This window comes from Fusarium tjaetaba (assembly GCF_013396195.1).
Source record: "Fusarium tjaetaba strain NRRL 66243 chromosome Unknown NRRL66243_c0000017, whole genome shotgun sequence".
Taxonomy (NCBI): Eukaryota; Fungi; Ascomycota; class Sordariomycetes; order Hypocreales; family Nectriaceae; genus Fusarium; species Fusarium tjaetaba.
Window position 1 is genome coordinate 116049 of NW_023501213.1, and position 22773 is coordinate 138821.

Genomic DNA, 22773 nt, shown 5'->3' on the forward strand with positions numbered 1-22773 from the left:
GTGTTCAATAGGATGTTGGCGAGGGCCATAAGTCTACGTGCTACAATACCGGCTGCAAGTGATGTTGGTCATATGGGGTTGACATTCAATGTAAAATAAATCTTGACAATGATAAGGTAGATAATCATATTTACTATGCTCCTGATGAGATAGAAAGATATGTGTGACAAGCCTCTGAGACTTTTCACGCAGTAGATGTTAAACTACTAGGCAGCTCAAGGTTATTGCTAAATCACGACCTGTATTTGCCGAGGGGGGCCTATCGCGATGTGCACTTATATGGCACCGGCAGCTCGCTAGCGACCGTTTATCCGGATCCGAGATTCCAACGCTAGTGATGTAGCTTTGCACTAACAGACTGATGACCTGACAATAGGGAACCGAGATCTGACAAGTCAAGATTCCAGGGACAATCAACAAGAAAATGTAACCAACGAACATGGGCTGATGGTAACATATCTGAGGAGCCTTGATACCATCGGTTACAGGAGCCGATTCACCAGGTGATATTTGGTTCACAGATGGTCTCACCACGGACCTAAGAACAGACAGAACGATTTCTTGATTCTGGGTGTCTGTTTCGGACAGGATTCTCCAGCTTTGACCCGTGTTTTCCAAAGAGCCAGGGATATTTATCTTCACTAGTATTCCCAGTATTTGCATGGAGACTGGAGAGTTGCTTTAGGACTTCTCCTACACGCTCGGGTGTCCATGGTTGCAGGGGAGTCCCGAATATAGATTCACTTGATACATCTAACATGATGAAGATGCCTTGCCCGTTCACGGTATCTGTACCCGCGAACCAGATCCTGGAAAGAAGCATCGTCGTCTGGGGAGCGACATGATAGTAGAATTCAGTCTCACGGCGATACGTAAGCAACATCTGAGGAACAGTCTCACGAATCACCGGGTTGAACCCCCCCTTGAGCACAGCCCTCTTAGGAATCTCAGTCTCGACACCATCGCCAAAGACGATATCCATAAAGACTTTCGAAGAAGTGCCGTGTATAATAGAACTAATCTTAAAGTTCTTCACAGTAACGCCAAGAGCTTCTGATAGCCACTAAAAAGTAATCTTGTCCGGGGTTAACGGCAGCGGCCTTTCGCTGTTGAATTTACTCCTCGGAGCCTGAGATCCCATGGCAAGGGAGTTGGACATAATGATCAAGTGTTTAAACGAAGGATACGAGGAGTGAAAGTGGTGTTGCTTTCTTGTTGCATCAGCCAGTGACGTGGATTATATACCCTTGTCGGGCCCTCATTGCAACCCATTCTGAGAAACCTGATCTGCAAGGGCTATTCCCGCGTGACACACTGTGTTTCAGAGGAAATTCAGATCAATTGCCAGGTATGTGACCATCGCTAGAGTGAAGTTAATTACATCTCACTTTGTTCATTTTACGTTTCACGTATAATTGTTCTAATTATCTTGGTCTCACCTCTGTTAGACTATACCTGTTACAGAGCTCGCGAAGCTTTCGTAACATGGGCTGTCATTATTTCTGTCGATGTAGTTCTGGAAAGCTGGAGAGATACATATCCTGTAAGTCGAACAGCATAAGTGTGGCTAAGTGAGACAGAAGAGAGCTGGGCAGCCTCGACTAAAGAGGCGACTGTATTTGCTTCATGATGCAAGGCCTTGGTCTTCTGCCCAAACCACAAGGCCTAATTCTAGACTATTCTGATCCTTCTCTTCTTCTCACTTTGAAATCTTAGTCCTCTCCTCACGTCATTGGCAATCCATCCTGCCCCAACCCTGGTATATGTGTCGGCAGGTCCTTCGAGACACGGTTCCAAGACGATAAAGTACTGCTCATACTGTACCTCCTTGTCATGCGGCCAAACAAGATACTTCCTAGTCAAATAGACAGCGAAAAGAGGGCCTGCATCCTGGCTGGGGATATTACCATCGTCAAACAGTATGTATGGATAACTGTCATAATAGTCGACAGAACTGTCCGGTTCGATATCGGAGTACCAACTCGTGTGTTCCTCTTCGTGATCGGTTATTTCAAGTCCTTTAGCAGCTTGATCTTCATCCTGCTCATTTGTTTCCGACTCTGTGGTTGATGTATCACTATCTCGGCGGAAAATGTTAGTTCTGGACCTCTCCGTAGTTGGATCCCAGTCCGCTGGATGGAGCTTCATTACTGTCCCATCAGTAATAACGACCACGTCATCCTCGAAAAACACGTCTCCGCAATCTATTTTGTCTCTTTCGTCTCTATAGGGGCCGGTCATACTCCAGTCCTTAAAGAACTGGATGCTGGACGTTCTTGAAACCCAAGACCAAGAGGGAGCCGGGATGGGACTTTGATCCGGCCGCGCAGCGTGCGATTCCGGACATACTAGCCACAGCAACTGGGTCTGCAGGTCTTTCTCAAACATACCAAACTTGTAAACAGTATGGTCTCTTTTCTGAACTTCAGTTCGGATCCCATCGAGTGAGATGAGTCTGTCTGTGAAGTAAGTGAGGTTGCGGGATGAATGAGTCTGGATTAAAGACCACCAGTCCGAAAGTTCACTTCGGTGCGAAATTTCGTTGACGCCGCTTGGTGGCGATCGAATCGTCCTACAGGACCATACTATTCCTTCGCGTGTGTAGAAAACAATTCGTCTCGCCAATATCCATTCTTGCGTGATCCACGCCCTAGTGGATAAAAGACTTTTGTTCTCATCCGGATCTTGGAATGTTTCCTCGCTCCAATCACCGGCATACAACGATCCTAGCGGTTCTCCGGAGGGTTGAACATATGGGATCTTGACAATCTCTAGTCTCGGCGATCTTGCGGACTCAATGAAACAACCCTCGGTGGAATCGCGCGCATCGGCAGCGGCGACGACTAGATAAGCATTCTCGTAGACAGAGCCCATCTTCTCCGATTCGCGCAACCACTCTTCGTGGTCTCCCTGAACGATGCATAAGGAGTCAATCCAGAGATATCGTAGGCCAATCTCTCTGGTAATTTCCATTGCGTGTTGAAAGGTTTTCGGAAACTTATCCCATGGGATCCCCTCCAAATGGCGTTCAAGATTATCCTTCGTAGTTAAGAGAGGCTTGTTAGTGCCCCAGCAGTGACTAAGGGCAACGAAGTCGCCACTGGAGCCGTTTGTGTAGATGAGACGAGGGCTTTAACTGGAACCCTTGGGCCCTATATCAATGACACGAGTCGGCATGGTGGGCTTCTCGTTTGGATTAAGAGTTGCTCCGGCGATGGTCTTCATGCACTTGGCATGATCATCTTGACAGGCCGTAATAAATGTGTTTAGACGTGAAAAGGCTAGAGAGCTCCCAGTATATTCAATAGGGAGCCTAGTAGTAATGTCTCTAAAGGTGTGAGGGCTGTCTTTTTCTACTCGTCAGCATTATGTGCCTGCTTGCAGAAGCTGATGGAAACAAACCATCATCGGTGTAGAACCGGATACAAAAAGACATGTACCCATCTCGCAGAGGGTCAACCTTTTTATCATCGACCGGTATCCAAACCTGCATTCCATCCAACTTTGCGCACCACTCATCACTATATGGGAAGTTGTGGCGACGGCCACGGTCAAGTCGGGGACCCAGGAAGATGGGTGTCTCTTTGACGCAACCCCACGGGTCCTTTGTGGCGTGAACTAAGCGAAAGTGTTCGCAAAATTCGCGTGCCATGAGGGAACACAGCGTGCAAGCCTCAGCCGAGGATTTGAGGCTACGCGCATTCCGAAGATGCACCATTCCGCGATCGTCAGAGATGTCGCGGTTGACAAGAGAGTAACTAGACCAGCAGTAAGGAGGAGCGCTCAGCTTCTCCCTGAGGGAGGATGAAGAGATATTCCGACATGCCTCGCAGACATTTGGCTCTTGGTCAGACGTAGCGGAATAGCCATAACTGGCGGGTGTGTTTTCTTCGAGGAACTTGGCCATATTGCTTGGTTGCTTTAGTGGCGTTTCACAATATGTTTGAAGAGGATGGGAAGAAAAGAAAAGTACATAATGAATACAACACATACATATAGTGTTCAGAAGTTGGGCATCAATCAACCACGGAACCACCGGCAGCACACCTGTCGTAGAGCAAGTCCAAGCCCAGCTGAACAACCACCAGACTATATTCAAGGATCACAATTGGCCGACGCACGGGCTTTCTATGTTGCGTTGTCATAAGCGGCTGAGCTACCCCGGCAGAACTCAGCCCGCCACGGTCTGCGTTATGAGGTGTTTATTGATACCCATGACCATTTGGGTGCCTAGCTAGCATTGCCATGCCTCTACATGATTCCCATTGCATGCGCTTAGTGATGCATCGACCGTTGCACCACCAGCTCCCCGCCTCGGTCTGAAATCCAGGTCCTTGAGGTTTGTCTCCGAATAACTTGGTATGAGTTGATTTCCTGAGCTGACGACGATTTGGAGTAGCTCAAGGTTATATCTCGGCAGTTGAAACATGTTCCATTGATAAAATGGCGGATGTAACTCCTGGCCGCATCTGACAAGGGTGAACCAACGAATTTATTACATACGTACAAGTTACAACTGACCGGGTCTCTGACTAGACAGGAAATCTGTTTATCAGAGAGTCGAAACGAAACCCCAGGAGTGAGTAATGCTTGGGTTGATATCGGGCTCAGGTGGCTAGGTGCTGGCATTGATCGCCATGAGATCTGCGCAAGTATCTACTTTTGACTACGATACAGGGAAATACTAACCGTCGCCGTAGTGTTCTGGTCGCGTCCATCGTCCGAGCTCCTTACGTTCATATCATGGCCACCAATCCCGACTTCACCCAGAAACAAGCCGAAGCTGGTGTATGGTCCTTGGTCGAACTCAACATGGGCATTGTATGCAACAACCTGATGCGGCTGAAGCCGTTCCTCAGAACATACCTTCCCAGAGTCTTGACCTTTCTCGGTCTCACAGCCAAGTCGAAGCAGCAAGGAGAGATTCAATCCAAATCCAGCGGGAACTGGGGGAGCAGACCCTCGCACAGCTACCAGCTGAATAGTCTAGAGCATGACGACCCCCATCACAGCAGTTTTAGAAAGGAGCCTTCGGTTGATGAGACTGGTTTTGGGGACTCGGATAAGGAGCCATCACGCCATAATGGGAGCACTGATGATATACTTAGATCATCACGATACCCTTCGTTACATAAACTTCAGAAACTATGTACAAGAATTCATCGAGGCATCCCGATAGAAGCATCGATCAACCACGCTTTCCGATAACGCAACGGTCTTTAAATGGTCCGAAACATGCAAATACTCAACTCCATACCCTCGTCGACGCAGAAGCCCATCATTGAGCTTGAGCTGCGTAGCTAAGACAGACGCTCTGCCTAGGGAAGTTCCCAAGGCTAACTGTCCAGCAATCTATCCCTTCGCGTGTGAGGCGCGTGATGTGAGCCATCAGCTGTGGGGACTATCAACTTAAAATAACACTCTTATCAAAGTCAGTCCGGGCAGTATACCAGCTACCCAACACAATGGCCCAAGATAAGCTTTGCAAGCCTATGTAATCCCTTCTCGCGTCCACCGCGAACGACAATTAATGGTGCCGTCAAGATCAAAACAGACAACGGTAGAAAGGCCTTGTTGACTTGCGTTGGTGATTTGATCAGGCTCTATGATACCATCTTGTCCCCCTCTTCCAATATGTCCCGGCTGAGATGCAGGAAGTGCAAGGCTTCGACCAGTTGTGGACACCCTGACCTACGACCTCGGCGGTAATGACGTTACAGGTGAACCAGCACCCAGTCTTCATCGAGAACGCGCGGGAAAGGGTTGAGTGACCACATAGAAAGTGGTTTGTGTTCATGACCCAGACGCACATTGTGAGTTTTTAGTGAAGTCTGTTTGAAGGGCCAAAGGCTGGACGTGAGGAGGGTGAGAAATTGCAGCTGCACAGGTTGAAGTAACAGGCAATAGGCAGGCAGATTCAGCTGTTGGCTATATCGCCTAGAAGTGGGTTATCATCGGTGTCGCTCTGGAAAGCTTGAAATGTGAGAAGCAATAATCGAGATGGGTAATTGCGAGGAAGTGAGGCTAGTTATCTAGGTCGCAACGGTGGCGTATTGCAGACGAAGTCAGGCCTGATGACTCTCTCACATGCACGGTTTCACACCGAGACCTGACTGAGTCTGACCAACGTGTTGCTCGAACTGCAGGCTCAAGAAACAAGGGGTTTGAAAAGGATGTCCAAAGTGTAATGCAGTACAACCATCACATCAGAAGTCGCGAATCTGACTGCTCACGACTACTCCTTCGGAATAATTCTTCCGGAACAAAAGCAAAGAGCTGACTTTTCACCGTATTCCATATTAGGAAGGTTTTATCATATCATGCTTACTGCTGACGTTCTCCAGAGCCTCGTTAGACATAATCGCTCTTATTGGCTGTTGTTCCCATACGACAAATAATCCATGTTTATAGGTAAGCAGGGCGAAATCCTACAGGTCGAATTGATGTCCACGTAAGACGTGATGGGTTCAGGATTGCTGCTGTGCCGCTTGACAGCCCGAAAATGCAGATTGATAACTGAGAGGTTGGAGAAACGTTAATTCAGCTGCTTGTTTGGTCATGAGCTGAGAATCCTACAGATGCCGTGAATACTCATTAACTGAGTGGGGTTGCTTCACTCGAGAAGTAGGACACCATGTCAGCATCGCTTCCAGAATGAGGCCTCGCTCAATTAACCGAGACATACAATGCAGTCTTTCCTGATTGATACTGATATTAGTCTTAAAGGCCCCCACAGCTGCCTGCTGTCTACTGACATATGATTGCAGCCTCACTCCATCGCTATAGCCTATCTGCAACGTAGCTATAATGTTGGTATGGTATGATCTGATGATAAGTCGTCAATATTATAACCCGAAAGCGTTTTTTCTTGAGAATGCGAGCCCAGGTCAGGCGGCATGGTCCTGTCGCTCTGATGAGAAGTTAGCCGAAGGCCTCTACAGTTCGGCGAAATCATACTGACTGCGACGCCTCTCGGCCATTACATCAAGTGCCTGAACTTCGTTCATATAGCAAAAGAATGTGTAATTTCATAAATAAACCAGGCCTTGACAGAGGGAGATATAGCTAGCGACGTAAGGATTAGCAGCAGGACAACGATAGCGCAGAGTGACTTTTAGAGTCACAGAGCAAGGATCGGTTTCCGAGAAAAGATACTAAAATCTCCAATTAATTACTATTCAATTCAATTCTATAAACTTCTAATCATCTAATCCATCTAGATATTGGATATCAACGCTAACATCTAAACGCGCCGCAAGGCATACCATAATTCGAACTTTTTCGACCATCTTGGATTACATTCGTCTATTTGTTGGAGGACTTAGGCTTCCACAGGATCCAAGCGAAAGTGATGCACAACTTAAGGAACGCTGCGATCCAAAGAGCTCCAGCAAATCCCACCCAAGACTTGGACAGAAAACCACCGGAAACAGCACCGGCGAAGAGAAGTACAGCTCCAGTAGCTCTTCGGTTTCGATCGGCATTGTCATTGATAGGTGCAGTGAAGAGCTTTGCGTCACTCATCATGTCGCAGTACAGACTTGTCAGGACAATCGTAGGCATGGCATTGTACTTGAGGACGCGACTAGCGACGATCTGGCCTGCGCTCTGGAAAGCGAGGATGATGATGGCAGCGTAGTCAGTTGCTGGGAATGAGTCCTGGACTCTCTCGATGATCCAGCCATTCTCGTGCACTGTTTCCCGACCGTGGGGATGGTTATAAACAGCGCCGGTCGTAGCGAGGATAGCGACAAGACCGGTGAGAAGAGCTTGGATAAGGAATGACGTGATAAGTACCCAGCGCTTCTGAGGTCCGAAAAATCGGTGGAAACTTGAGAAGAACAGAGCGCCAATGGCGAAGCAGACAATGGCGAGAAAACAGCGAGACCATGCTTTTCCAGGAAGATTTTCTGGTTGATGACTGACGCCTAGGCCAACAAAGATTGTGTTTCCTGTAGGATGTGAGTTTGAGGCTTGAGATGTGAATTGAGGGATATGAACTGACCTGTTTGCATACTGACGAAACAGCCGTACATGTTGAACGCGGCGCTGTCAACGAGACCAGCCACGAAAAAGCAAATGAGCAGCAGAATATCGCCCCATTTCGTATCAATCTCCGTCGTGAATCTGCTGGCCACAGGGCTCTTTGTCTCTCCCTTTGGCCCAGCTTCCGGGTTATCGCTACCAGAGTCGGGCATGTTGGCCGAGATGCCGGAAATTTCGGAGGAACTGCCGAAATGTATTTCCTCTCAAAAAAGTCGTTTCCAACGTCGACCGTTGCAATCCAACGGCGCAGATGAGGTTGCGCTTATGACGTCTTTGAAAAAGCGAGAATATTTGTAGTCGACGCCTCGAAAAGTTATTTTAAAGGGAGAGAAGAAAAAAAAAGAGTCACTCCTTTAATCGGGATGACGTGCTGGTTTGGGCCCACTATTATTCGGAGCGAAAATTGTCTGGGCTGAAAGAGAAAAAAAGAAGAGAAAAAGAGATTGGGATCCGGCGATTTCGGCTCTGAATTGCTTCGCCAAGAAGAGTGCACAGACGATGCGTACGTGGACTAGTCTGGGCAAAATATTGTTAATGTGCTCTGTCTTAGTGGATAAATCGAATTATATATAAAAAGAATTGTTATTTATGTAGGCCAAGGTCACAGCCTTATCTTTCAATACTTGTAATATTTAGTGCAGTGAAATCATTCTTTAGATAGCAAAAAAGAAGAGGTGCCAAGGTGCACTGCCTCGGATCAATGGGGCGCCTTCTATTGACAAAACAATACCAAGAATCGCGTATTGCCAAGCCGGCACTTGGCTTCCCATGCCGAGATGACTTTTTCTAGGCATTGAAAGACCGCATGTTTTGCCAAGAAGAAGGAGTATCAAGGAGACGATAAAGGGTTTGTGAGTAAGCTCCTTGTCTTGTGGCTGTTCCAGAAAACTAAGATTCCCTGGCGTACTGTTTAAAGAAGAGTGCATTTGAGTCAATCTGCGACTTCCAGAAGCTCAACAGAATAGTTGAATTAATCAATGCAATTTAGCCCTAGCTTGAGAAAGAACTCTATTCTATGAGACCCGTCGTATCTCAATTGATGACTGCGTTTCCATCGCAGCCATGGGATATCAATTTATGTTCTTGATTATCGACTTACCCTACATGACTGCTGTGGCGTTCTAGCTCTTTGAATAGGCAATATTTAAGTGCATTAAGCGATAAGGAGAATTGACCCTCCGGGCCATAGCCTTGAATGTCCATTATCTGCATTGCAACATTTCTTACGGCTACTGGCTTGTTTTCAACGAAGAAGGAATTGATTGACTGACATCTCGTAGAAGCAAGCCACATGTGGCGCAGCACCCCAGCACAAATGTTTGGCGGAGACAAAATTTAGAGGCGGATTTTCACACTCTGCACATCAACTCATAAGCCTCTCACCATGTCGAACCCTGCAAACTCACAACCCGATAGCTTAATACAAGCTGAAAAATGCAAAGAATACTGGGAGTCCGTTGATTCCGACAATAATGGAATGCTTGGTGGCGTTTTATCCGTCATGCCGTCCGTTTCCCGCATTGATCTCCAAGGCTCGCGAACCTTCCTTGCCAGGTTAGGAATAGGAATCAAGAGTGGTAGACAGAGGATACCAAGGGTTCTTGAGGGTGGAGCGGGGTGAGTGCTCTTATCTGACGGTTTAGAGGGATTTTGCTGATGGGGTTCTGGATAGAATTGGTAGGATCACAGAAGGGCTGCTTCTCAAGGTTGCAGATCAAGTTGACGTCGTTGAGCCCGTGGTCAAATTCACAGAAACCCTACGTGGAAAGCCCGGCGTAGGAGAAATACACAACGTTGGTCTTGAGAAATGGGAACCTAGCGAGGGAGCCGTATACGATCTTATCTGGGTCCAATGGTGCATAGGACATCTCAACGACGAGGAGTTACTGCAGTTCTTGGAGAGGTGCAAATCTGTGCTGGAGAAGGAGCATGGTCTTATTGTGTTCAAAGAGAACTTGAGCACCTGGGGTCAGGATAAGTTTGATGAGCTTGACGGTAGCGTGACAAGGTAAAAACTGTGGCTTAAGTTCTGGGGTTTATAACTGACGAGTCATAGGGAGGATGAGAAGTTCCAACAGCTTTTCAAGAGAGCAGGGCTGAAGCTGGTGAAATCGGATATGCAGCGTGGATTCCCGGTTGTGAAGAATCGCCAGCTTCTCCCGTTGAAGATGTATGCTCTTCGACCGGAGCAATAAATCACAGCAGCGTTTTCTCTCGGCTATATCATTTCGGCGAACGGAGTCGGCGTCTATGAGGATTTGAGGTGTATAGGGCAGATTAGAAATGCAATTAATTGGCTCGATAAGTCTCAGATGTTGATTCGTCATATTCTTGAAGCCACAACGTCAGAGATCCTGCCAAGCCAACAGCTTAAACGCGACAACCGCGATTCTAAACCAGCGATTGGCCATATGCGAAGCGCAACCAACCAACAGGTGTTTCAGCACAACGGTCATTGTCCCTTTGGCTTCAAAGCATACATCTTCACCGGCAGCAACGATTTCGGAAATCCGTTCTGCAAGTCAGCTCGTATAACTTCCAATCCCGCCTTTTCAAAAATCGCTCTAAAGCCCTCATCCGTCCTACTCTCATCATCAGCATAAATCCTATACTTGCACAAAATCGCAAACATACCTTGTTACACTGCTGTCAACTTCATCATACGTATCTTCTCCCGAAGTGCTCAGATTCTCCTTGACTATAATAATCCCCAGCGGAGCTAAAGCAGCAGCGCACCGCTCAAGATATTGAACGAGCATAACATCGGGTATTTGACCTGCACACCATTGCGTCCAGATCAAATCATACTGTTCGTCTTTTGGCTTCCACTCCTGCAAGCCAATGTTGTGAATCTGGCCAACACCGGGTGTATCTACCAAACCAGCGGTGAACTTAGCAACGGGTTCAATGATATCCACCGTCTCAGCGACATCGAGCAGCAAGCCTTTAGTGATTCTACCAATTCTACACAAAACAGTCAGCGAAGTATAAAATTATATGTTTAAAGATTTACTAACCCAGCTCCGCCTTCTAGCGCTCTTGGGACCCGAGGCTTGCCAATCCCCAACTTGGCAAGAAAGGACCGCGAGCCCTGTAAGTCGATCCTGGACACGGAGGGAAAACCGCCCAGCATGCCGTCGACGCTAGGGGCGACGTTTTGCCAGTAGTTCATCGCCTCGTCCATTGATATCAATGAATCGGGGAGTGGATGTTGGACCATGTTGAAGGTTGGTGTCTGCAGTTGGAAAGGTTATAGTGGCTCAAGGCATGATTTTGTCGTACTGTCGGTTGAGCCGGCTTATAAATAGCAGAGGTTAAAAATGCCTGAGGCAAGGGTTGACTAAATATACTCCACTTAGGAGGAAGCGAGGCCTAGACTCACCGACAGATGGGGACTAAATACCTCTTGCACCATGGAGTTGGAGGAAGGAAGTTTTGTCTTTGAGTGCTATTACATGAGATTAGGTAGGACTCGAGAGTAAGGCCAGAAGCGTCGAGGTTTATTCCATTGAACGTAGGTATGGCTGAGAGAAAATTCTTTCGAGGTGTAACGTGATCTCATATCCCTGTCACAAACACCAGTTTAGCAAAGCGCCGAAGTTTAAACTGAATATGAGACCATACTTGAAATATCGGTTTCGAATGGCAAAATGTAAATCTAACTCAGTTTGAGTGTCTGAACCTTTCTAAATTGATACTGGCTTCTGATACCGACAACTGAACAGTATTACAGCGAGTATACTGGTTGAAACTGAGTAGTAGGAGTATCTTGTAACAGCCTGAATATTTCACAGCCCCAGATGATGACCATTCCCACAGAGAATTAGCTTGATGACGAGGCAGTGAATGCTTAGCCAAGAAAAGAAATAAGACCAGTCTATTCTCAATCCATTCGGTTCGTTAATGTGGTAACTATCCCGTCATACTTGGGCCTCTGGCTTTTGGCCATAAACAACATGTCTAGAAACGTTAGCACTTACTCCTCAAGGACTGGAGGATCACTTACATAGGCCACCAAGCGTGGATGCGTCTGTCCTTCATATGATTCCTGACCTTTGCCAAAAACGCCTCTACCTCCTCAGGACTCCACCCCAGGCCTTTCGTGAAGAGCACCATAGAAAGACCCGACAGCTCACCCGCGATATCATGATTACACCAGAACCCTAAATCGTCAGCTCAACTCTCTCCCCAGAAGCAAATAACATACCAAGTTCCTTATAATAAGGATCAGCGGGCCATCGATTAGTAGGCCACTTATACACGGTAACATTCACAAACCCCGCATCAATCATCTGCTGTTTATAAAACTTGGCACTCTCCGCCGTGCGACCAAACTTATTCGTCGCTTCAATCATGAAACTGGACTATTGATCGATATAAGAATCCTTTTTGAGGGTGCCGTCGTCGCATTGTGCGGGGAATGTTATATCTTGGCATTCAACCCAACCGCCGGGACTCAGAGCGTTGAAGGATTGGGTGAAGAATTTGGGAAAGTCGCCGATTGAGCCGGTCATCACGCGGGCGAAGATGAAGTCGAAGGGATAGGAGAATGTCCATTCGTCTTCGAGGTCGTCGACTTGGAATTGAAGATTTGTGGGGATGCTGTATCATCAGTGGGAATACAGAATTGTGAAGTTGGGAAGCGTACAAGTTTGGTTGAATGCGACTGAGATCGATCGATACCGATGACCTAGAATGTTAGTATTGATGTGAAGAAGCGTGAAGTGAGAGGGTGTACTTGTGTTTCGGGATGAGCGTCGGCAAAGTCAATTGCCCAGACGCCAGTACCGGTTCCTGTATCAAGAACGCGGCTCAAATGCTTGGTATCTCCAATTGGACTAAGAAAAAGCTTTCCGCCAAGAGTGAAGGCGAATAAATGATGTTGGAGATCTACCCCGGTCAATACATACTCATGATGCCGTTGTAAACTCACTCACCTAAACGTTCTTGCTAAGACTGAGACACGATGTTAGTTTTGAGTTGATGAGAGAGGTGTGTTTTCATACCGAATCATTGGGAAGTACATAATTGACTATAATAATTAGTAAGATGTTTGAAATGAGTGAGGGTAACGTACTGGATTCTCTGAAAGCGTGGTATGTTCTTCCGTTCTCGGTGCGATAGGCCATGATGCTTGAATTGATTGACGCTGTACTGCTTGCGCCATCCTCCTGCATACGTCAGCTGATGCCACAAACAATTCCATAATTGCATACCCCAATCGCTGAATCGTCATCAGGAAAATCATTCTCGCTCTAAATCCCGTTAACTCGATTCAACTCCCAACGACAATCTCAATTGCCGACCTCGGCTTGCAGCGCGCTCTCATCAGTCGTAGGGGCTTGTCTATCCCCCTCAGTCATGGTAGTAGTCACAGCTATCTTAAGATCAGCGACATCATCGCCCGCCTGTTTCTCAGCCTCTGCATCGGCCGTCATCTTTCAACTGTATTGAAATACCTCGACGTTGCGATGTGTGTCAAAATAGACGTTAAAGGTGAGCAGAAAAGATCATGATTTCTCCCCCTCATCCGCAGAGACAAGATAACGCGCCTCGCTACCGGAATAAAACGTCGCGGGCAAAGAGAAAACTAAGCACAACTGGCGTGGCTTGTGGCTGGCATGATTAACGGTCACTTTATCGACTGACGTCGGATCATCGAGCCTAAACCGATACCCTCTTCCCGACCCCAGCGATCGATGTCCCGGGTTCCGCGGTCGATGGCGTGTAAACTAGAGCCATAGGGGATAGGTTTAGTGGTCTAGCGCTGGGTTTAGTCCGCTAAAGATAATGTGGAGGGGCTGGAACACAAGAGAGCTTCGTTTGCATTCGCTGTCTTGCTGGGGGCGGCATGGATGCAATGTACGTAGTAATGCATGACCATATGCTAGTCAAAGGAAGGGAATATTAATGATCCCCTTGAGCCTGTAGATTTGTTTCTTTTTGTAAAGCCAAGTCCCCCGCGGGCTCGGGCCGCTAGTCTGATCGCAAACTGTCCCTGCGAACCAACGGCTTTAACGCTTGGTGAAATAAGCACCGTATATTGTTGAAGATTGTTCTTGGCAGCGCCATCATGGCTGCAACTTCTCTTCTTGATCATTTGCGCGTGATCGCTAGTGAGGTTCGTCCATCAGTCGCAATCGCAGGACTCGTGGCAGTATTTCTGACACTCTGGTCTGTCCTCTCAACATGGCGACAGTACAACCGCCTGCGTGACTTTAAAGGCCCTCGCCTAGCAGCACTCTCAAAATGGTGGTTAATCAAGAAAGTTGGCGGTGGAAGAGCATACCTCGACTTTGGGAAGTCACAAAGCAATATGGCATGTTTATACAGTAATCGCATTACCCTCACAAGCTAACAATCTCAACAGGTTCAATTGCCCGAGTTGGTCCAAACGATCTTGTCGCCGACGACCCAGAACTAATGCGCCACATCCTCAACGTACGAACCGAATACCGTCGATCAGATTGGTACGACGGCATGCGCTTCGATCCCGGCAACAACAACATTCTCTCATGGCGCGACGAAGACGAGCATTTCAAGCTGCGTTCTAAAATGTCAGCTGACTACGGCGGTCGCGAGGTGGAGAATCTTGAACCAAAGATTGACAAGAACATACTTTCCTTCATGAACCTATTGGGAAAATACGCGGATGAGAAAAAGCCTGTTGATTTTGGACGGCGCGCGCAGTTTTTTACTCTTGATATTATCTCGGATCTGGCGTCTGGTGAGCCGTTTCGGTTTTTGGAGACGGATTCGGATGTGTACAAGTATATCCAGATCACGGAGGAGACGCTGCCAGCTGTGATGGTGACAACTGTTATTCCGTGGCTGGTCAAAGTACTGAGTTCGCCGGTATTTAAGAGTCTTTTGCCGTCGGAGAAGGATAGGCTTGGGTTTGGAAAGTTGATGGGGCGAGTATGGTCTTTGATTGAGTTGGGTGTGAAAATGCTGATAGATTGAAGAATTGCGACACAGGTCACGGCTGAGCGATTTGGACCTGATAAAAAGGTTCAGAAAGACATGCTTGGGTCTTTTGTCGCTCATGGCCTTACCCAAAAAGAGGCAGAGTCTGAGATTCTGTTACAAATGTAAGTGCTTGGCCTGAGTTGGTATCATAGCTAACGATCACAGTGTCGCAGGCTCAGATACAACAGCTACAGCCATTCGCTCAACCATGCTTCACATCATCACCAATCCCCTCGTATACACCACCCTCCGCGCCGAAATCTCAAACACTCACTGCTCAGAACCTATCATCCCCGACTCAATCGGCCGTGATCTCCCCTATCTCCAAGCCGTCATAAAAGAAGGTCTCCGCATATTCCCTCCCGTCGCAGGTCTAATGTCCAAATAAGCCCCTCCCCAAGGCGACACCTGGAAAGGAAAACTTATCCCCGGCGGCACCAAAATCGGATACTGCGCGTGGGGAATATTCCGCCGTGAGGATATCTGGGGTTCTGATGCGGGGGAGTTTGGACCGGAGAGATGGTTGGAGAATAAAGGTGAGAAGTTGAGGGAGATGGAGAATGCGCTGGAGTTGATCTTTAGTTATGGACGGTGGCAGTGCTTGGGAAGACCGGTTGCTTTGATGGAGTTGAACAAGGTTTATGTTGAGGTAAGTTTTATGATGAGGGAAGGGATGAGGCTAATTTTGTGTAGTTGCTGAGACGGTTTGACTTTGCAATTTGTGATCCTACCAAGCCTTGGACTGTGTTTAACTGTGGTATTTTCTCACAGTCTGAACTCATGGTTCGCGTTCATCGCAGAGATTGAATTGTCAAGGGTCATCTGATTACGGCTACGTATACACCTATGTACAGTGGACGGACCGCAATGGACCCTGTATGTACCGTGATTGTTACTTCTAATTGCGTTTGCTCGGATCGCTGTGTTTGTAGCTGGATACCTCCAAAATACACAAACAATAAACGTTGTCTGCAATCCGGAGCAAACTCAGCCATCACCTTGCTTGATTTGTTCTCCAGGTGCACATGCAGTCGGATGGTGTTTGGGCAGTGTACGGATAGCCGTGGCAGGTGAAACAGGCACGGGAGGAATTAAGCATAAGCGAGATAAAAGCAAAAATAGACTAATCAGGCAAGCACATGTCTACCTATTATCAACAGTAACACAGCAGACCGCTTTCACTTGACTGACGTTTCAGCTGTAACCTGCCATGCCAGATTGACTCCACTATCCCCGTTTGTGCAACGTCAAAACCAAGCATTCAGCTTACAGTTACGGACACTGTTTGTTAGTGCGGGCAGTTGCTGTTTGCTTACCAGAAGTTGCGGTCTTGCAATGCACCTGCCCTGGAAGGTGCGTGAATCACAAACAGAGATTGTTGCCTAAGTTGCCACCTGACAACCAGCGCTCCTTCCTGTGCAACTCGAGCCCGCGACTTTCCTTCTTATCTTCACCATCCCCGCCCTAGTCCCGGCCTCTTGCTCTCGCAACCTCTCCTCTCCGTCCTCGTCTCTTTTCATCGCCAGGCATTTCCTATCCTTTCACATCTACGATCGCTCTTTACCTTGAATCACCAACAATATTCACCCAATCACGTCGTCGCACGATGGATCTCGTTGACGGTTCGTTCGACAAGACCTTGGTCAAATGGGTCAAGATTACCGAAGCTGCCCTGGCCGAGGCCCAGACAAAGAAGGGTCAGCTTGTAACCGACCATCCTGCCAAGGATGCCGTCGAGAAACTCTTCATGATCCGAGCACTCAGCAAGGCTATGGTCACGCCTGGCCTATCCCCTTCTGGCGGATTTATGCGAATGCTCTCTGGAGGCGCCGACCCTTTCCCGAACTCCAAGCTTGTTGAAGACCACTTGATGGCTCTCCCCATCGCCACTGTTGAAGTGCCTTATCTACCCTGCACTATCCCGGAGAGGGACCTTAAACCGATCAGCATCTCCGAGATGCGTCTTGAGACTCACCATTGGGGATCAAAGGTTCTGCTCCACAGGTTGTCGTCTATCGACCGTCATGAGGCTATCATGTTCATCGTTGAGGATCAGGCGGGTACAGCTGTTTTGCTCAAGCTGTATCACCAGCCCTTGGAGAAGGAAATCTCTTGCAACTGGACAATGTTGGACTATCGTGTGTGCATCGTCAAGAACCCTTTCTTTCAGCGGGTTCCTGACACCATCACCCCAAATTTCTGTCAGATCCCCGAGTCTTACTACTCGCTGAGAGTCGACCACCCGGGCGACATCATTCCCCTGCGCCATGGCGATGGACGAATCCCCGAGGCATGGAAAGTTAACCCAGAACGAGACGACAAGACCAGTCATGGCCACCGCGATCACGGCAACAAGGCCTTTCGCAACAAGAATTGGGCAGAAGCTCATCACTCGTCAGTCGCCCGTCCTCTTCCAACTCACTCATAGCTAACATTGTGAACTGCAGGTACTCCGAAGCCCTCGATGTCGCCGAGACTCCACAAGACAAGCAGCTGGCCCACCTCAACCGCTCCCTCACCAACCTCAAGCTTGGTCGACCCGCCGAAGCACTGCTAGATGTCACCCAGGCTTATGACCCCAAGGCCCCTATCGAGAAGGCTTTGTTCCGTCACGCCACCGCCTTATACAAGCTGCACCGGTTCGAGGACTGCGAAGGCATGCTCATCGACCTCCTGGACAAGTTTCCGGACAGCAAGGCTGCTGAGTCAACTCTTCTTTCTGTCAAGACACGACTGACGGAGCAGCACACGGGTAAATACAACTTCAACAAGATGTATGAGATAGCCAAGGCAGCCAAGGGAGCTCCCTTGATTGATTGCGCCACCTACTCGAAGCCTGTTGAGATTCGGGAGTCGCCTGGTCGCGGTCGCGGTCTCTTCACTACCAGGGCTGTCAAGACGGGCGACTTACTCCTCGTTGAGAAGGCCTTTGAGTACTCATTCATCGACGAGACCCGAGTGATGGACAAATGTACCCACATGGTCAACTTCAACACCAAGCGCCTGACGTCTGGTGCATCGGCGCATCTCTGGCCCAAGGTTGTTCAGAAGTTGTACCATGATCCGGAGGCTCTCTCTGCCTTTAATGAGCTGGACCATGGGAAGTACAAACCGGTAACAGTTACCGAGGCGGATGGATGTCCTGTTGTTGATGCGTGAGTTGACTTGCCCCTGGTTCCCGATGAAACACTTACTGATCTGGTGTCGCAGCTTCCTTGTCGAGAAGATCCTTTCTCTCAATTCATTCGGTGCCCCACGATCTACTCGCGACTTCTGTGGCAACAACGTCTGGAGCGGCAACCCAGCCCCCGAAGCCTGCGCTTCCACCCGTGAGAGGCCTCTCTTCACCTCCGTCGGTGTCTGGCTTCTCGCCGCCCGGATCAATCACTCTTGTGTCGGCAACTGCCGGCGCTCATTCATCGGCGACATGGCCATCATTCGCGCGGCGAGAGACATCCCAGCCGGCGCCGAATTGACGATCCCCTACCGCCCGTCCACTGACTCCGAGTCATACCAGGATGTTCAGAAGGGCTTGGCCAAATGGGGATTCAAATGTGATTGCAAACTGTGCAAGGACCGACTCAAGACCACCGAGGCTGTTCGCGTTCGGCGTAAAGAGCTCAGCAAAGAATTCTACGAGCAGCTGCCTTCCGATCAAGAATTCGACCTTGACAAGGCCACCAAGCTTCTGCGTGTTGTCGAGAAGACCTACTCTGGCAAACCCGCCAAGCAGATCCGCTGGTGCATCGCCCAACTTTATGCCTACGTCGGAATTCGTTGCCGTCAGGATGGGGATTTTGTCGTGGCTGCTGAAATGCTCATCAAGGCTCTTGAGACCATGGGCTTTGTCATTCTTGCAACTCCGCCAGATGACGGTAGTGCCCGGGCTCGTTTTGAAGTCAAGCAGTGGGGAATGATGGAGCATCACATCCCGTGGCTCTTCTTCCAGTTGGTTGAGTGCTACGGCGAGATCAACCCGCACTTAGTGCCTGTCGCTGAGCATTATGCTCAGGTAGCGTACTCGATCATTGTCGGTGAGGGGGATTCGATGTGGGATGTCATGCCAGCTACTGGCAACAAGGCGGAGCGAACCTGATGTTAGAATGCTCTCGCGTGAAGATTGTGTTGATGAATAACAAGCAAGTGTTGCTAGATAGCTATGATCGAGAATCTTGCCATGGTAGATGGAGTTGGGCACATGTGCCCGGATGTAGTAGTGTCATGAATTGAACCATCACCCAGTAATTTGTCCTCTCACCGTGATGTTTAATCAAGTGCCACGCGCATTGTTCGAAGCTTTCGCCTTTGCCAGCTCACCGCTGACTGTTTTTGGATAGAGTCAGTGGTATTCCACGGTATCTAGCGCTTATCGGTGAATCGATCTGCTTATACCAGTGCGTACTGAGCATTCACGGACTGAGCATTCACGGACGGTTTTGCTGACGCGATCCTCCAGTTCACACTGCCAATGGCCACAGAGGGCGCGATTACTAGGTTCTTTCTGCCGGAATGAGCTCACAGCCACAAGTCTCCTGCAAATAACACTTCTAGCCCACAACTTAGACATCGATACCACGATGACTGGAGGGCGCGATTACATCCGGCGGTATGTCAAATCCGGTGACAAGACATTCCTAAATGCTGACCGTCTTGCCGGCAACTCTCGACTAGGACTCTAGTGGTACCAGCACCTTGATCCGACTCTCAACTACCGTGGCACACTGCGCCGCGAAGCCTTTTACCGGTGACAGTGAGGCTGGCGCCAACATTAGATTGAATAGATGCGGTTTCCAAAGTGTTGCCGGATCTGGCGTCGTAGAAGAAATAATCAACATGACAAAAGAAAGTATGAACGGATTTGCAGGTGCAAAGTACGAGTGAGGGGATTTGCATCACTCGACAACACGATCGAAATGCCAGGACAGAGCAATCTTTGTCTCATTATTCCCATCCCGATGAGAAGCGGCTCCTATGCCAGCAAAACAGACTCCAGGTTTCTTGTGCGCATACGAGAAGCGCAGATCAATCTCAGGCCCCATGAAGTGTACTTGCCGATGCCAAGAGGATCCCATTCAAGAGCAATGGTCTGAACAACGACATCCAGGACTTGAACTTTAACGTGAAACTCTTTTTCCCTCCTGGAGTTACCTGAGTCGAATCGTTCACAAAGAGCTCAACAACAGGCTAGATGCCCTTATGTGCCGACGCGGACAAGGGGACCTCAACCTGTACCTCAACGACAGTGTGATACTAGGTGTTGGTGGAGTGATGTTGTTCTCAACCAACCCACACCATCAGATCGCGTAGGTGCTGCTGGTAGAGACCGGGTGAAATCGACGACTCGACTCGTGTAGGGAGCCTAGGTCTTTCCGACATGGTCTGCATTAGTGCTGTAGTACAGACGCTACCTTTGACTTTACGGACGGAACTGGTCCTTGTGCTAATTTGAGTTCTTTACAGTAAGGCAAACGAGCTGACGACAAGGTATTGAGGAAGTTGAGCGTCGTCAAGGGCCCGTCCGAGAAAAGAACTGTCTACTACATACTGTCACAAAACTATAGCGAGAGCTTGAGTACCCCCAAAAATCATTTTTATTTCATATTTTCTATAATAAACAAAAGCCCAATCAGAAAATCTAAAACAAAAACAAGAAATCACTCGAAAATATCAGAGTTTACTTAGCAGCGATAGCGCCGTCAATGCACTTGGTACCCTCAGCAACCTTGGAGACAAAAGCCCAGCCTCCGTTGCAGATACCCCAAGTAGTCTCGGAGAAACAGTGCATCATGCCGGACTTGACATCAGAGGGACAGGCCTGGAACTCACCAGACCAAGCGGGAGCGCCAGCTTCGGGCTTGGCTGAGTCGATGGGGGCGGGAGCATCGGTGGGCTGAGCGGGGGTGCTGGGCATGGTGACCATGCTTGAGGGAGAAGCAGGGGCTGAAGGTTGGACGGGGGCAGAGGGCTGTTTAGGTGCAGGTACAGGAGCGGAGGGTTGTTCGGGAGCGGGTGCAGGGACACTAGGCTGAACAGGAGTCGAAGGGGAAGCTGGAGCACCCTCAACAGGAGCAGAAGGCTGTTCGGGCGCAGGAGCGGGAGCACTAGGTTGAGCGGGAGCAGACTCAGCGGGCTTCTCCGGCTCAGGAGCAGCAGCATCATCCTTAAAGTTGGGCTCAACACCCTTGGCACAAGTACCCTCACTTCCAGGCGTACCCTGCTCGTAAATCTTACCGAAATCACCGGGCTCAGGAAAGTTGATGACACTTCCACTGGCACCGGTAGTACACTCCCCAGGAATGTTGGCGCGGAAAATAGCAGGCAGCGTATCAACGTAGCCACTATCATCCTTACCGCCTACGACCTCAATGGGAGAGCAGACCATGTACATCTCGCGGTTACCAATCTTGTTGAACCAAGTCCAAGCAAACGTCGCGGGTCCATTCTGCATATCTTTAGGGATAGGAATGTTGAACTGCTTAGTACACTCCTTGCCCGTATCGTTCCCACACTCCTTACCATTCTCCCTCCCATGCAGATCCGTACCAGTGCTCGCAATATTACCCTCAGCCTCAGCGGGACACCCGCCGATGATGCTGTAGATAGTATGCCACTTCTTGGGATCCTTGGGGGGTTCCTTTCCATAGGCGACGCTGAACTGGCACGACCCGCCGCCGTGCACGGCGCTGCCCCAGAACTTGACGAGCTGGGTCTTGCCGGCCGTCACCTTTGTGACCTGCTCCGGGTGCTGGGTGCGGCCTTGGCAGGGGAAGGGGAGATCTTCGCTGAGGGGCCAGGTTTGGTAGAGGGGTTCTGTGTCGAGGTTGAAGGGGTGGGGTTCTACCATGATGACGTGGGATGAGACGTGGGTAGCTGCGAGGGCTAGGACACTGAGGGTTGAGAAGAGAGAAGGCATTTTGATGGTTGTGGATGATAATTCTCTGTGGAGTGTTGTGTAATGTGTGTAATGTGTGTTGTTGAGTTGTTGAGTTGGTTGTTGTTGGTAAGATGCAAGATGCAAGTGTTTGATGGGATGAAGTGAGATGAGAGTTGGGAGTCATCTGGATTCATTATATACTGGAGTTTGCCAGTCACATATTTTGATGTTCTTGGCAACAAAGAATTGTATTAAATCACTGAACACGATGTTTGCTGCTGATAGACTTGTGAACGTGCTGCAATCAATACCCAAAACAAGAACAAAGAACAAATGACTTATATGGAATGTTCACCATCACCAAACAGCCATGAACAAAGAGGCGACAGGGATAACCACCGCAAGTGACCAAATGTCTAGGATACCTTGGAGAACTTCATGATAAGCTTGGTGTGTTCTTCAACTAATTCACCTTCTTCCTACCTCTCGTACGGTCTCGGTTTTCTTAACACCCGGAAGATGCCAAATGTTCGAGAGTCTTATATGCCGACACTCTGCGAATACATCTTATTCATCACGTATTTCTGCAAGCTCTGCAATGAAAGAACAACTGTTTTGAGAAATGTTTCTGAAACCATGATCCCAGGTGCCGGAATCAAGGGTTCTAAAGCCCAGCGCCCAAGTCTTGTCGTCCCTTAGGAAAAAGGACATCAGTACTTTTCTTTTGCCCCTCCTCGACATAAAACGCACAAGTCGAAAGTTTCTCACAGTTGGGGGAAAAGGTCATGGCCTCAACCCTAAGAGATGAAAAGCTTAGGCACATTACTAAAATCTTCTAACCTTTTGATGAATTTAGGATAAACTTGGGATAAATTTTGTATAAA

At 48.7% G+C, this 22773-nt stretch overlaps 9 protein-coding genes across 9 annotated transcripts; 3 read left to right on the forward strand and 6 right to left on the reverse strand.

The window, feature by feature from the left end:
- Nucleotides 1-1671: 1671 nt before the first annotated feature.
- FTJAE_685 (uncharacterized protein) lies at nt 1672-2973 on the reverse strand (the record flags this gene model as incomplete). Its single annotated transcript, XM_037353505.1, has 1 exon — nt 1672-2973. The coding sequence occupies one exon, from the start codon at nt 2971-2973 to the stop codon at nt 1672-1674; it is 1302 nt and encodes a 433-aa protein (XP_037212210.1).
- Nucleotides 2974-3132: 159 nt separating this feature from the next.
- Nucleotides 3133-3907, reverse strand: FTJAE_686 (uncharacterized protein; the record flags this gene model as incomplete). Its single annotated transcript, XM_037353516.1, has 2 exons — nt 3133-3353; nt 3403-3907. 2 exons carry the CDS (start codon nt 3905-3907, stop codon nt 3133-3135), a joined length of 726 nt encoding a protein of 241 aa, XP_037212211.1.
- Nucleotides 3908-4743: 836 nt separating this feature from the next.
- On the forward strand, nt 4744-5208 carry FTJAE_687 (uncharacterized protein; the record flags this gene model as incomplete). The annotated part of the gene is made up of 1 exon (XM_037353526.1): nt 4744-5208. One exon carries the CDS (start codon nt 4744-4746, stop codon nt 5206-5208), a length of 465 nt encoding a protein of 154 aa, XP_037212212.1.
- A 2097-nt stretch (nt 5209-7305) lies between these two features.
- Nucleotides 7306-8198, reverse strand: FTJAE_688 (DUF1275 domain protein; the record flags this gene model as incomplete). Its single annotated transcript, XM_037353537.1, has 2 exons — nt 7306-7952; nt 8006-8198. The coding sequence occupies 2 exons, from the start codon at nt 8196-8198 to the stop codon at nt 7306-7308; spliced, it is 840 nt and encodes a 279-aa protein (XP_037212213.1).
- Nucleotides 8199-9430: 1232 nt separating this feature from the next.
- On the forward strand, nt 9431-10241 carry FTJAE_689 (methyltransferase; the record flags this gene model as incomplete). Its single annotated transcript, XM_037353548.1, has 3 exons — nt 9431-9663; nt 9719-10054; nt 10103-10241. The coding sequence occupies 3 exons, from the start codon at nt 9431-9433 to the stop codon at nt 10239-10241; spliced, it is 708 nt and encodes a 235-aa protein (XP_037212214.1).
- Nucleotides 10242-10498: 257 nt separating this feature from the next.
- On the reverse strand, nt 10499-11266 carry FTJAE_690 (Duf858 domain protein; the record flags this gene model as incomplete). The annotated part of the gene is made up of 3 exons (XM_037353560.1): nt 10499-10628; nt 10681-11010; nt 11064-11266. The coding sequence occupies 3 exons, from the start codon at nt 11264-11266 to the stop codon at nt 10499-10501; spliced, it is 663 nt and encodes a 220-aa protein (XP_037212215.1).
- Nucleotides 11267-12410: 1144 nt separating this feature from the next.
- On the reverse strand, nt 12411-13175 carry FTJAE_691 (methyltransferase; the record flags this gene model as incomplete). Its single annotated transcript, XM_037353571.1, has 4 exons — nt 12411-12648; nt 12695-12736; nt 12984-13002; nt 13124-13175. 4 exons carry the CDS (start codon nt 13173-13175, stop codon nt 12411-12413), a joined length of 351 nt encoding a protein of 116 aa, XP_037212216.1.
- Nucleotides 13176-14119: 944 nt separating this feature from the next.
- Nucleotides 14120-19111, forward strand: FTJAE_692 (cytochrome P450 monooxygenase; the record flags this gene model as incomplete). The annotated part of the gene is made up of 9 exons (XM_037353582.1): nt 14120-14369; nt 14417-14964; nt 15025-15137; nt 15181-15359; nt 15405-15664; nt 15870-15891; nt 16542-17409; nt 17463-18170; nt 18226-19111. 9 exons carry the CDS (start codon nt 14120-14122, stop codon nt 19109-19111), a joined length of 3834 nt encoding a protein of 1277 aa, XP_037212217.1.
- Nucleotides 19112-20689: 1578 nt separating this feature from the next.
- On the reverse strand, nt 20690-21928 carry FTJAE_693 (spore coat SP96 precursor; the record flags this gene model as incomplete). Its single annotated transcript, XM_037353593.1, has 1 exon — nt 20690-21928. One exon carries the CDS (start codon nt 21926-21928, stop codon nt 20690-20692), a length of 1239 nt encoding a protein of 412 aa, XP_037212218.1.
- Between the last annotated feature and the right edge of the window lie 845 nt (nt 21929-22773).